At 55.8% G+C, this 11,892-nt stretch overlaps 1 protein-coding gene across 1 annotated transcript; it reads right to left on the reverse strand.

Annotated features, from left to right (window-relative positions):
* Positions 1-755: 755 nt before the first annotated feature.
* Positions 756-9,245, reverse strand: LOC119104276 (melanopsin-like). The gene is made up of 2 exons (XM_037227973.1): positions 8,241-9,245; positions 756-827 (listed from the first exon to the last, which is right to left on the reverse strand). The coding sequence occupies exons 1-2, from the start codon at positions 9,243-9,245 to the stop codon at positions 756-758; spliced, it is 1,077 nt and encodes a 358-aa protein (XP_037083868.1).
* Between the last annotated feature and the right edge of the window lie 2,647 nt (positions 9,246-11,892).

Genomic DNA, 11,892 nt, shown 5'->3' on the forward strand with positions numbered 1-11,892 from the left:
TGCCGTGGTTCATCACGGTGTTATTAAGTCCAGCCAGTAAGCCGCAAACTGGTGACCGGCTCCATCCTCTTAGCCGGAGGCGGTCACGTGGTCTGCCAGGCAGGCCCAAACGGCTGGTTGGCAGCTTGAACAATGTCAGCCGAGACAGTGATGATGGTGGGAGACGATGGCGGCGTGTTTAACTGCGGCGGCGACGACACCAGAGGAGGCCTGGTGACTATGTCTGACCTCACTCATGTCTAGGTTCTCCTGCTTGTGCATCCGCGAGACGGACCATCCACGAGACGGACCATCCACGAGACGGGCGCCATCCACGGAGACGGACCATCCACGAGACGGACCATTCCACGAGCACGGACCATCCACGAGACGGGCCATCCACCGAGACGGACCATCCACGAGACGCGACCATCCACGAGACGGACCATCCAAGAGACGGACCAATCCACGAGACGGACCATCCACGAGACGGACCATTCCACGAGACGGGCCATCCACGAGACGGACCATCCACGAGACGGACCATCCAAGATACGGCGCCAACATCACGAGACGAGACGGGCCATCCACGAGACGGGCTATCCACGAGACGGACCATCCACGAGACGGACCATCCACGAGACGGACCATCCACGAGACGGGCTATCCACGAGACGGGCCATCCACGAGACGGGCCATCCACGAGACGGACCATCCACGAGACGGACCATCCACGAGACGGACCATCCACGAGACACATTCATAGAAATGTGCATCTACTGGTTGTTGCCGAGCAGCTGTAGACCCTCCTGGGCTCCCACCGCGATCCGCAGCCGCAGCCAGTGCTCCTGCAGGTGCAGGCGCAGGGAGCTCGGGAGGAACAGGCGGAGAACGGCCTCATGCGCCCTCAGGCATGGAGCCTAACTCCAACCGGTTGTCAGACACCACCTAAGGCTGCGACCACACGGACTGGGACCCGCCCGCACGCGGATGACAAGCAGCTAGACCTGCAGGGAGCCTTACCAAGCCTTCATTGCATAACCTTAACATTTGTCTTTATTAATCTTGTAATCTGACCTTATTCTGGTCATTGAAACCGGGAAGTCGGTAACAAGGTGGGGGTGGCGTCGAGGACTTCTTCCCGACAGGCGAGCGGATCTTTGGTTTTCAAAGGAGATCTGGGGCTTCCCACCCATATCCGTCTGAAAATGTGTCGTCTGACTGCACAGACCTTTGCAGAAGCATCCTTTGTTCTACTAATAGTTTAATGGTGTCTCTTTTTCTCGTGGCGAGGCATCTAGACTTGTAAATCTGCGTCTCGCCTTGAGCTGGCGGGGATCGGCTATATTTGCCCAGGGACTTCTATGCATCTGATGGGCTTCTTCGGATCATCTGAGGCTCCTTTCGGTATAGGTATTGTCTTCCTCTATGATTTAAGCTTTGACCAAGCAAGCAGCTGCAGTTCTGCAAGAGTTCTTTTTCTGTAGCATTAGTTCCACAAGCAAGCGTGTTCCCTTCTATTTCCTAAAATGCTTTGCAGGACCTTTTTAATGGTGAATTGCTTTTTAGAGCCAGGATGTTTTTACAACTGATTATCCGCTGCTACTATATACACACCTTATTTAATAATGTTGCAGCGATTTGCGTGCACGCGATTTCAGTGTTTGTGTCCTTATCTGGCGAAACATCAGTCATTATTTTTGTATCATGCTCTCTTGTCGAATACCAGCATTACAGCTGGTGCAAGCCACGCAAGCTGGGTATTGACCATAACTACTCCCTCGGGACAAAATGTGATCGATGTCATGGCACATGTATATTTTCAGCCCACACAGGTCAAACTCAGGCTGCACAACCGTGTGCATGCCGTTTCTGTCCTCTGGTTTGCAGGTTCATGGTTCGCTGTGTCTGCTCCTGTTCGCAGGTTCATGGTTCACCGTGTCTGTTCCTGGTTGCAGGTTCATGGTTCACCGTGTCTGCTCCTGGTTGCAGGTTCATGGTTCACCGTGTCTGCTCCTGGTTGCAGGTTCATGGTTCGCTGTGTCTGTTCCTGGTTGCAGGTTCATGGTTTCGCCGCCCCTGCCTGGTTGCAGGTTCCTATGGTTCGCCGTGTCCGCCCCTGGTTGCAGGTTCATGGTTCACTGTGTCCGCCCCTGGTTGCAGGTTCATGGTTCGCCATGCGCCCCCTCGGGCAATCCAAGCTGCAAGAGACTCGAGTGCACTGGGAAGCAGCGAGCAGAAGCTTGTGACTGACAGAGCACAAACAAGTGTTCATGAAAGCAATCACACGGCAGCAGACAATGTTAGTACATTCCACATGAAATCTGAGCAGTTATACATAACAAATGTCCTCTTTAGGCTTCGATAAAGGCATACTGGATACCGGCTTCGCATACTGTCGCACTCATTGCACAGTAACGCCACCTGCTCGCCGAACGTGGTCACGGTCACAATGAAGCTGAGGCGTAGTTGAAGCCCTATGCCATGCTACCATTTTCTGTTGTAGAATCTTGATGAAGCGCTGTTGTTAAATATGTAATTGGTAGACCAGCAGGCGCGTAGTTAACAACGAGCCGTTCGCACCATACCTTGACGACTACCATGGCCGTCCGGCAGCGGAGTCCAGAGAGCCCAGCGCCCCTTCGCTCTGCCGCCTCTGGCTGACCTCTCACCGTCCCTGACCCGAAGGGCCGGTGCCCTGAGCACGGCGGCACCCCTCCCCTGCCGCTTCTGACCAGCTTCTCGTCGTCCCTGACGCAGCGAGTAGGAGTCATGTGTATTATGCTGTCGGCACCCCTCCCATGCTGCTTCTGAGGAGCCTCTCGCTGCCCCTGACGGGGTGGGTAGGAGTCATGTGTATTGTGTTCCCGGCGCCCCTCTCCTTTCGCTTCTGAGAAGCCTCTCTCTGCCTCTGACCCAGCGGGTAGGAGTCATGTGTACTATGTTCCCGGCGCCCCTCCCCTGCCTCTTCTGAGGAGCCTCTTGCTGCCCTTGACGGAGCGGGTAGGAGTCATGTGTATTATGTTCCCGGCGCCCCTCCCATGCCGCTTCTGAGGAGCCTCTCGCTGCCCCTGACCCAGCGGGTAGGAGTCATGGGCATTATGTTGTCGGCACCCCTCCCCTGCCGCTTCTGACCAGTCTCTCGCTGCCCTTGACCCAGCGGGTAGGAGTCACGTTTACTAGGCTCTCAGCACCTCTCCCTCTGCCGCCTCTGGCTGACCTTTCGCTCTCCCTGTCCCAGCGGGTAGGAGTCACGTGAATTCTGCGCCATAACGTCATCACAATGACACTTCCTCTCTCTCCACAACATTGTATTATATTAGACGTGAGTGCGTGAACGACAATGATGCGCACTGACAGGCTTTAACAGCTTCAACATAACACGACACCAAAACCCACAGTGTATGAGAAGACAGCTGGAGACCGCGATGAGGGGACTGTCGTGTGCCAGGTGTGCTGCAGGAGAATGCCACACCGTGCAACATTAAGGTCACACTTTCGATATCGACGAACAGTAACGAGTAAATGGAAAGTCGACCCAATATGGTGTAGAGCTTCTTGCAGCCTTAAGCGACCGGCTGCAGTCGAATGTTTTACGTTTACGAAAGGTGACATCCAGGAGATTGATAAAAAGATGCCCACTACACCCACATACACTAAATTGAACTTTTTGTTTCTGACCCCGGGGACACAGCATGTAATTTCGGGATGCATTTGTTACCCGACTACAAAATCCAGCGAACTGCAGGACCGAAACTCCAAACAGATCGTGTGGGATAGTTCATGCTGTTACTGTGTCGTGGATATGCTTCTCTACTTAACGATGCACTGGTGGACGATATTACACGTAATGCCCAAACGGAAAGTCTGTCATGACTGCTCGTGTTTCAAGCAGCTCGGACACTGCTGAAAACGACTTATTTACTTTGGTTGGAGAGGATCACATGCGTTGTAAATGCATGCTCACAATTCCTCAGAACTCCCTCCAACGCGACTTCAGACTTCCTCGAAACACTGCAAAAGAGTTTCAATACGATCCTAAAAAGTCAAGTTCCATGAAAGCGGTTACTGTCTGGCGACATAAGACGAAGCAGCTGAGGCGCCCACACACGCAAGCTGGCGTCGTCAAACGCTGAGGCACGTCGCCTACATTAAGCAAACAACATTCATCCATAGCTTGCGCCCTGCCTTCACCTGACACCGCTTCCACACAAATGGGATGGAAGGGGTGTCAGGTGACGGCAGGGCGCGGTATCATTCCACCTGACACCGCTCCCACACAAATGGGATGGCAGCGGTGTCAGGTGAAGGCAGGGCGCGGTATCATTCTACCTGACACCGCTACCACACACATGGGATGGGAGCGATGTCAGGTGAATGCAGGGTGCGGTGTCAGGTGAAGGCAGGGCGCGGTATCATTCTACCTGACACCGCTCCCACACAAATGGGATGGCAGCGGTGTCAGGTGGAGGCAGGGCGCGGTATCATTCTACCTGACACCACTCCCACACAAATGGGATGGGAGCGGAGTCAGGTGAAGGCAGGGTGCAGTGTCATTCCACCTGACACCGCTTCCACACAAATGGGATGGGAGCGGTGTCAGTTGAAGGCAGGGCGCGGTGTCATTCCACCTGACACTGCGTCCACACAAATGGGATGGAAGCGGTGTCAGGTGAATGTAGGGCGCGATATCATACCACCTGACACCGCGTCCACACAAACGGGATGGAAACGATGTCAGGTGAAGGTAGGGCGCGATATCATTCCACCTGACACCGCTTCCACACAAACGGGATGCTGGCGGCTAACCGCGTTCAGCGAAAGTGCCGCGAGCAATCGGTCATGCCCGTTCCCGCAAACGCTTAACATGCCTGGCCGACCTTCGAGTGACCAGGCTTCAGCCCTCGCGCCGTTTGACCGTGGCAAGTGGGAGCCAACTGCGGGCGGCGGGCCGGCTGATCAGCAAGCGGGCCCAAATGTGGGCACGTGCCAACCCTCACTGACCAGCAAACGGGCCAAATGTGGACAGGTGCCAACTCTCACTGATCAGCAAGCGGGCCAAAGGTGGGTAGGTGCCAACCCTCAGTGATCAGCAAGCAGGCCCAAATGTAGGCCCGTGCCAGCCCTCACTGATCAGCAAGCGGGCCGAATGCAGACACGCACCAGCCCTCACTGATCAGAAAGCGGGCCAAATGCGGGCACGTCCCAGCCCTCACTGATTAGCAAGCGGGCCAAATGTGGGCACGTGCCAACCCTCACTGGTCAGCAAGCGGGCCAAATGCAGGCACGTGCCAGCCCTCACTGATCAGCAAGCGGGCCAAATATGGACAGGTGTCAACCCTCACTGATCAGCAAGCGGGCCAAATGTGGGCAGGTGCCAATCCTCACTGATCAGCAAGCGGGCCAAATGTGGACAGGTGCCAACCCTCACTGACCAGCAAGCGGGCCAAAGGCGGGAGGCGGACCAGCTCTCCCGGATCAGCAAGCCATCGTGGGTCCAGTGATCTTGGTTGATCGGTGATGTGCTGAGCCCGGGCGCCGGCACACCACTGGCAGTGTTCGGTCAGCCCCGCCGCGCGCGCTCGGCGCTGGCTAGACGCGATCGTCCGCTGTCGGTCCGCATCGCCGCCCCAGGGCATTGTCCATGAGTAATATTCTGCGTCAACTCATCGTCCAGCCGTGGCCGAATACGCCCTGCATTCGCGGATGCCGTGATAGCCACGGGGATTCTGGGCTGGACGGGGGCCTGATGGTCGACCGGGTAGAACTCCGGTATCCCATTTTGGGGCATGTGCTCACACATTGGTTGCGCCCTGGCTCATTGGCGCTCATTTATCATGCCAGGGCGCACATCGACGAGCACACACCGTTGTAACTTTAAACAAAGATGTGCTGTGCGTTCGTCAGACTCCGGTTACCAGCGGCGGGTCAGCACCACGGGGTCATGCGCGGGCTTCCGCGGTGGGTCAGCACCACGGGGTCATGCACGGGCTTCTGCCGCGGGTCAGCACCACGGAGTCATGCTCGGGTTTCCGCGGTGGGTCAGCACCACTGTTTTGCTGATACCAGTGGCCTTTTGGCAGTTGGTTCGAGCAATGTTATGGTGCGCTGGCACCAGCTGAAGTACGGCAGTTGGCTGTACTGGTAGTTTGGCAGCCGATGCCAATAAAAAAGCAATTAATTCCAACGGGTTTGCTGCAGCTTGTGCCAGCAATAGTTCATCAGGCGGCACCAGCAGTATAGTTTCCACAGCCTTGGCTGGCACCAGCAGCAGTTTGGCAGCTGTAGCTAACCCTGGCTAGCGCCAGCGGTAGCTCATTAGGTGGCAGGAGCAGTAGCTGTCTCCTACCAACAGGCGCCTCCAGCCCTGGCTGGCATTAGCAGTACTTCGACAGCTGTCTCCAGCCCTGACTGACACCAGCAGTAGTTCGACAGCTGTCTCCAGCCCTAGCTGACACCAGCAGCAGTTCGACAGCTGTCTCCAGCCCTGGCTGATACCAGCAGCAGTTCGACAGCTGTCTCCCAGCCCTGGCCGGCACCAACAGTAGGTCATAAGGTGGCAGCAGCAGTGGTTAAATAGCTATCTTCAGCTTTGGTAGGTACCAGCAGTAGCTCGGCAGGTCACACCAGCCGCGGCTGTGGCAGATGTCTCTATACCGGGCTAGCACAAGCAGAAGTTAGGCAGGTCACACCAGCCGCGGTGTGGCAGATGTCTCTTGACTGGGCAAGCACAAGCAGTAGTTCGGCATGCCACACCAGCCGCGGTGTAGCAGATGTCTCTAGACTGGGCTAACACAAGCAGAAGTTCGGCAGGTCACACCAGCCGCGGTGTGGCAGATGTCTCTAGACTGGGCTAGCACAAGCAGTAGTTCAGCATGCCACACCAGCCGCGGTGTGGCAGATGTCTCTATACCGGGCTAACACGAGCAGAAGTTCGGCAGGTCACACCAGCCGCGGTGTAGCAGATGTCTCTAGACTGGACAAGCACAAGCAGAAGTTCGGCATGCCACACCAGCCGCGGTGTGGCAGATGTCTCTTTACCGGGCTAACACAAGCAGGAGTTCGGCAGGTCACACCAGCCGCGGTGTAGCAGATGTTTCTAGACTGGGCTAGCACAAGCAGAAGTTGGGCATGCTACACCAGCCGCGGTGTGGCAGATGTCTCTAGACTGGGCTAGCACAAGCAGTAGTTCGGCATGCCACACCAGCCACGGTGTGGCAGATGTCTCTATATCGGGCTATCACAAGCAGAAGTTCGGCACGCCGCACCAGCCACGGTGTGGCAGATGTCTCTATACCGGGCTAGCACAAGCAGGAGTTCGGCAGGTCACACCAGCCGCGGTGTGGCAGATGTCTCTAGACCGGGCTAACACAAGCAGAAGTTCGGCAGGTCACACCAGCCGCGGTGTAGCAGATGTTTCTAGACTGGACAAGCACAAGCAGAAGTTCGGTATGCCACACCAGCCGCGGTGTGGCAGATGTCTCTATATCGGGCTAACACAAGCAGAAGTTCGGCACGCCGCACCAGCCACGGTGTGGCAGATGTCTCTATACCGGGCTAGCACAAGCAGAAGTTCGGCAGGTCACACCAGCCGCGGTGTAGCAGATGTCTCTAGACTGGACAAGCACAAGCAGAAGTTCGGTATGCCACACCAGCCGCAGTGTGGCAGATGTCTCTATACCGGGCTAACACAAGCAGAAGTTCGGCAGGTCACACCAGCCGCGGTGTAGCAGATGTCTCTAGACTGGACAAGCACAAGCAGAAGTTCGGTATGCCACACCAGCCGCGGTGTGGCAGATGTCTCTATATCGGGCTAACACAAGCAGAAGTTCGGCACGCCGCACCAGCCATGGTGTGGCAGATGTCTCTATACCGGGCTAGCACAAGCAGAAGTTCGGCACGCCACACCAGCCGCGGTGTGTAGCAGATGTCTCTAGACTGGGCAAGCACAAGCAGTAGTTCGGCATGCCACTCCAGCAACGGCTGAACGAGTGCGGCTAGCCCCGGCTGGCACCAGAGTAGCTTATCAGGTGGCACCTGCAGTAGTTCAACAGTTGTTTCATTCCCTAGCTGGCACCAACAGTGCAGTGCAGCGACAGTTGTTTCTGGCCCTGGACGATACCAGAAGCGGTTGGTTAACCGTTTCCAGCACTGGCTGACGCCAGGTGGCCGGCAGTTTGATAGCTATCTCTCGCCGTGGCCATCATGGACGGCTCGCCCTAATGCCGGCTCGACGGCCGGTCAGGCCAGGCCGGCCTGACGGCGGGCGGCGCCACCCCTGGCTCGGCGATGCCGCCTTGCTCCGGCATGTCGGCCGGCTCCGGCGCCGGCGCCACGGCGCCCTCCGCGGCAGGGCCGCAGCACAGGCCGCAACCGATGAACTCACCGTAGGCGGCGCGCATCCTGGCGTTCAACAGACCGTACGTCCACCCCTCAATTACGATCAGGCTCAGGCGCAGCTGGTGGAGCAGGCCGTTGAGCAGCGGCATCGGGTACCAGCGGCTGGCGATGCGTGGGATCACGCTCAGCCCGTCCAGCAGCAGCGTCAGCAGGATCACGCGAATGATCTTCTTGAAGGCGCGGAAGTTGGTGAAGAAGCGTTTCTCGAGCTGGTGGTCGGCGGCGTCGGTCAGGTGCTCCGACTGGATGCGGGACTGGTGTCGCAGTCCCACGAAGCCGGTGTAGATGAAGAGGCCAGCGGCCGTGAAGGCCAAGCAGAAGATCTCCACCTCGAATGTGATCATGTAGCTGCTGGGGATGGTGGTCTCCCAGCGGCAGCCGTCCAGAATCTGTGTGTCGTTGTTGATGCGCTGGTACTCTTCCGCCTGCGTCTCCAAGCCCAGGTAGAACATGATCATGCCGATGACGAGGTGCAGCAACGCCAGCAGGCCGGTCAGCATCAGCAGCCGCTTCGTGATGTTCTCCATCAGCTCGTAATAGCGTAGCGGGAAGCTGACAGCGACGAACTGGTCCAACGCCAGCCAGACGTGCGCCAGCTTCATGGCTACGGCTGCACCGACGCTAGAGAACATGATGAAGGAGCAGAGTGGTGGCGGCATCCGCTCGAACACTATGTCTGCCACACCGATGGCGGCCGCAGTGAATCCTAGAGCGAAGTCGGCGGCGGCGAGGTTAGTGACGAGAAGCACCATGGGCTCGTCCCAGAGTGCTTCGTTGCGGAAGACAACGACGAGCGGCAGAGCGAAGTTGCCCATGAGGAGTAGACCCACGCCCAACTTGACCAGGTGGTACAGACCGTTGGCCATGATGGGCTTCGCGCACCACTCACCGTTGGTTGGCTCGGTACAGCGACGCCGAGGTAGCACAAGTGCTAAGTTCAACAGCACCGGGCGATATCAGCACCTGCAGTGAGGTACACCTGGTACACTTAGTACACCACAAGTACTCACGTTGAAGCGAGGCTGAGTCTGAGTCGGGTTTAGGTCAGGGATGGCCAAGGTGAAGTCATGCTCTGTTGAGGCTTCGTGAGGTCTCCGTTGGGTGAGGACGAAGCCCCCGCGATCGTAATGCTGACTGTTGCCGAGTTCGTCCAGCAGCCGCGTCAACAGCGACCCGGCTCTGTGGCGGACACGCGGCGCGATGTCGGTGCTCCCGTGATGGAGCCACGGACGTCTCTGCGGCCACGCTGTTGTACGATGCGTCCGGTGATGCCCGGCGACATCGCAGCACTGCTGGATGGCGTGTTGGCTGCCCGGCCGCTTATGTACTGACCTGCGGCTACGCTCAGGATGCGTTTCCGCTAACACCGTCAAATACACTTGGACGTCCTCCAACCAGCGAACAGAGCCAGCTCAGCACGATGTACTTACCCGTTTTTGTCTGGCATTCTGTTATCAGCAAAGTGCATGGATGGCTTAAGTGAGTGATTGCTTGTGGCGATGGCAAAGTGTAATGGATGGGTTGCTCCTTCCGATGCTAAGCTAAGTTTGTTTCTGAGCTACATACGCCCTGAGGCACGGGTCACCTAACGGTCTTTTGATTTGAGTTGATCTCTGGTTGTATTTTTTGAACGTGGTAATCCCTAATCAGAACGATGCTTTCGTGGGATTGGTGAAGATGGTTTTTCATTGCTTCCATCAAGTTATTGCAGCGGCTGAACCTAGGCGTGTAGCGCATGAGCAATTCTAGACCCATCTCCAGCTTGCGGGTTTACTCTAAATCACGTGAAAAGGTTGTATCCTCAGCTGTCCTTACACCTGGGGGTGTCCCGCATCTTAGCACACTCACGGTACGCATACCGGCAGTATCATCCGACGAAGGACACCCCGATCGACGCCGTCGCATGGATCACTCGCCGCGTCGATCAGGACGATGTCATCGACGTTACCTCGATCGACCCCAGCCGTGCTTTCGATAGCGTCGATCACGGTGCCCTGATCGAGCTGAAGTGGGGCCGCATCGAGCCCTGCGGCCGGTGGCAGATGGTGAGAGGCGATTTCGTATCCCTCCTGATGTTCTACGGTGTCTCCTAGGGGTCCTTGCTGGGCACAGTCCTTTTCAGAGTCTTCTCAAGCGGCCTTCCCTCTTACCTTACTTAACGACGTCTGGTATCTAATGCCGGGGATACCAACTGCTGGACTCAGTTTGTCATGGCGATGTAGTCATCCTAAAAGACCGGCAAGAGGAGACCCTTATGCTTATAAGACCCAGTCCTTTTTCACACCCAGCGCTACCTTCACATCCTGACGCTTGAACATGGATTCGACCAAGAGTACCCTGATCCTTGTCTGCACAGCCCACAACCTCAAAGAAACCGTATCCTTTCATCTAAGCATGCCTATTCGTAAGCTAAGGTCAACATTTCGTGTCCGGGGAAGGACACATCTCAAACCTGACCAAACAAGGCAATTCCATCCTCCTCGGCTTATCCAAATCTCGACACCACTCCTCGTCCGCCACCGCAAAATTCTGGTCCAATACCACGTCTTTCGACGCGTTTTGTCCTATCGATCTGGGAAGGGGGGAGGGGGGGGGGGGAGGGACCGTTCGTTGTTACCTACGCAGCGTGCAGAAGGTGGTCTTCGCGGCCAGGGTCGCTTCGGGGGCGCGTGTTTATGATCAAATCTCACCGACCATGGAGGCGCAGGGTTGGTGCGTTGTGTGGGGCCTTGCCACCCACTTTGCCAGCATTGGCATGCTCAGTAGCCACCATCATAACAAAATACCGTCCCTGACGTTTTTTTCGTCGAGTTTATATAAAAAATATTGCAAGCCGTCGGGCAAAAGAAATCATGACACAGAAAAGGCGTGATGAAAAAAACCAACGAGGTAAATTGGTTAACAAAATGTAAGACAATTCGAGGCGGAGAATTGCGATATAATTAAAAGGAAACGAAGGATTTTGCGCTACCCACCCCTGTCGTTACAGCCATTTTTTTCCCAGATTTCAGCCATTTCAGCTACGAAATGAGCCCTTGAATGCTTCATTAGTTCCCAGACTGTTTCTTTGAAACAAGTCCTTGCATCTTGTTAGTTTCTCATGTCCCGTTGTGGGGCAGAAATAGTTGTAACATACATGGGATACCGTGAAACTACTTAAGCTGTTGGCTTGCATCTATGCATGCAGACGTGGTAGCTGAAAATGGAATGATATGCAATTTGTTGGCGTAGCCATCGAAGGGAAGGATCTACATGTCCACCTGATTTCTCAGCATGGAGCCTTGTCCAAATTTTGCCTTATAGTGCATATTTTTTGCCTCCCCAATTTCATAACCGTGGCTACACTTCATCAATATAATGACAGCAGTTTGAATGCAACCAGAAATAATGAGCAACGAACTGATGAAAATAATGTGCTTGTTTCTAACTATATCACAGAAAAGACCAGTTGTGAGCTGACAAGCTTTGCTTGATGTTAAATGAATCCCGAGCTAGAAACTGATAGCGCGTCTG

Source organism: Pollicipes pollicipes, unplaced genomic scaffold (genome assembly GCF_011947565.3).
Source record: "Pollicipes pollicipes isolate AB1234 unplaced genomic scaffold, Ppol_2.1 Scaffold_6052;HRSCAF=7182_pilon_pilon_pilon, whole genome shotgun sequence".
In the NCBI taxonomy this organism is placed as follows: domain Eukaryota; kingdom Metazoa; phylum Arthropoda; class Thecostraca; order Pollicipedomorpha; family Pollicipedidae; genus Pollicipes; species Pollicipes pollicipes.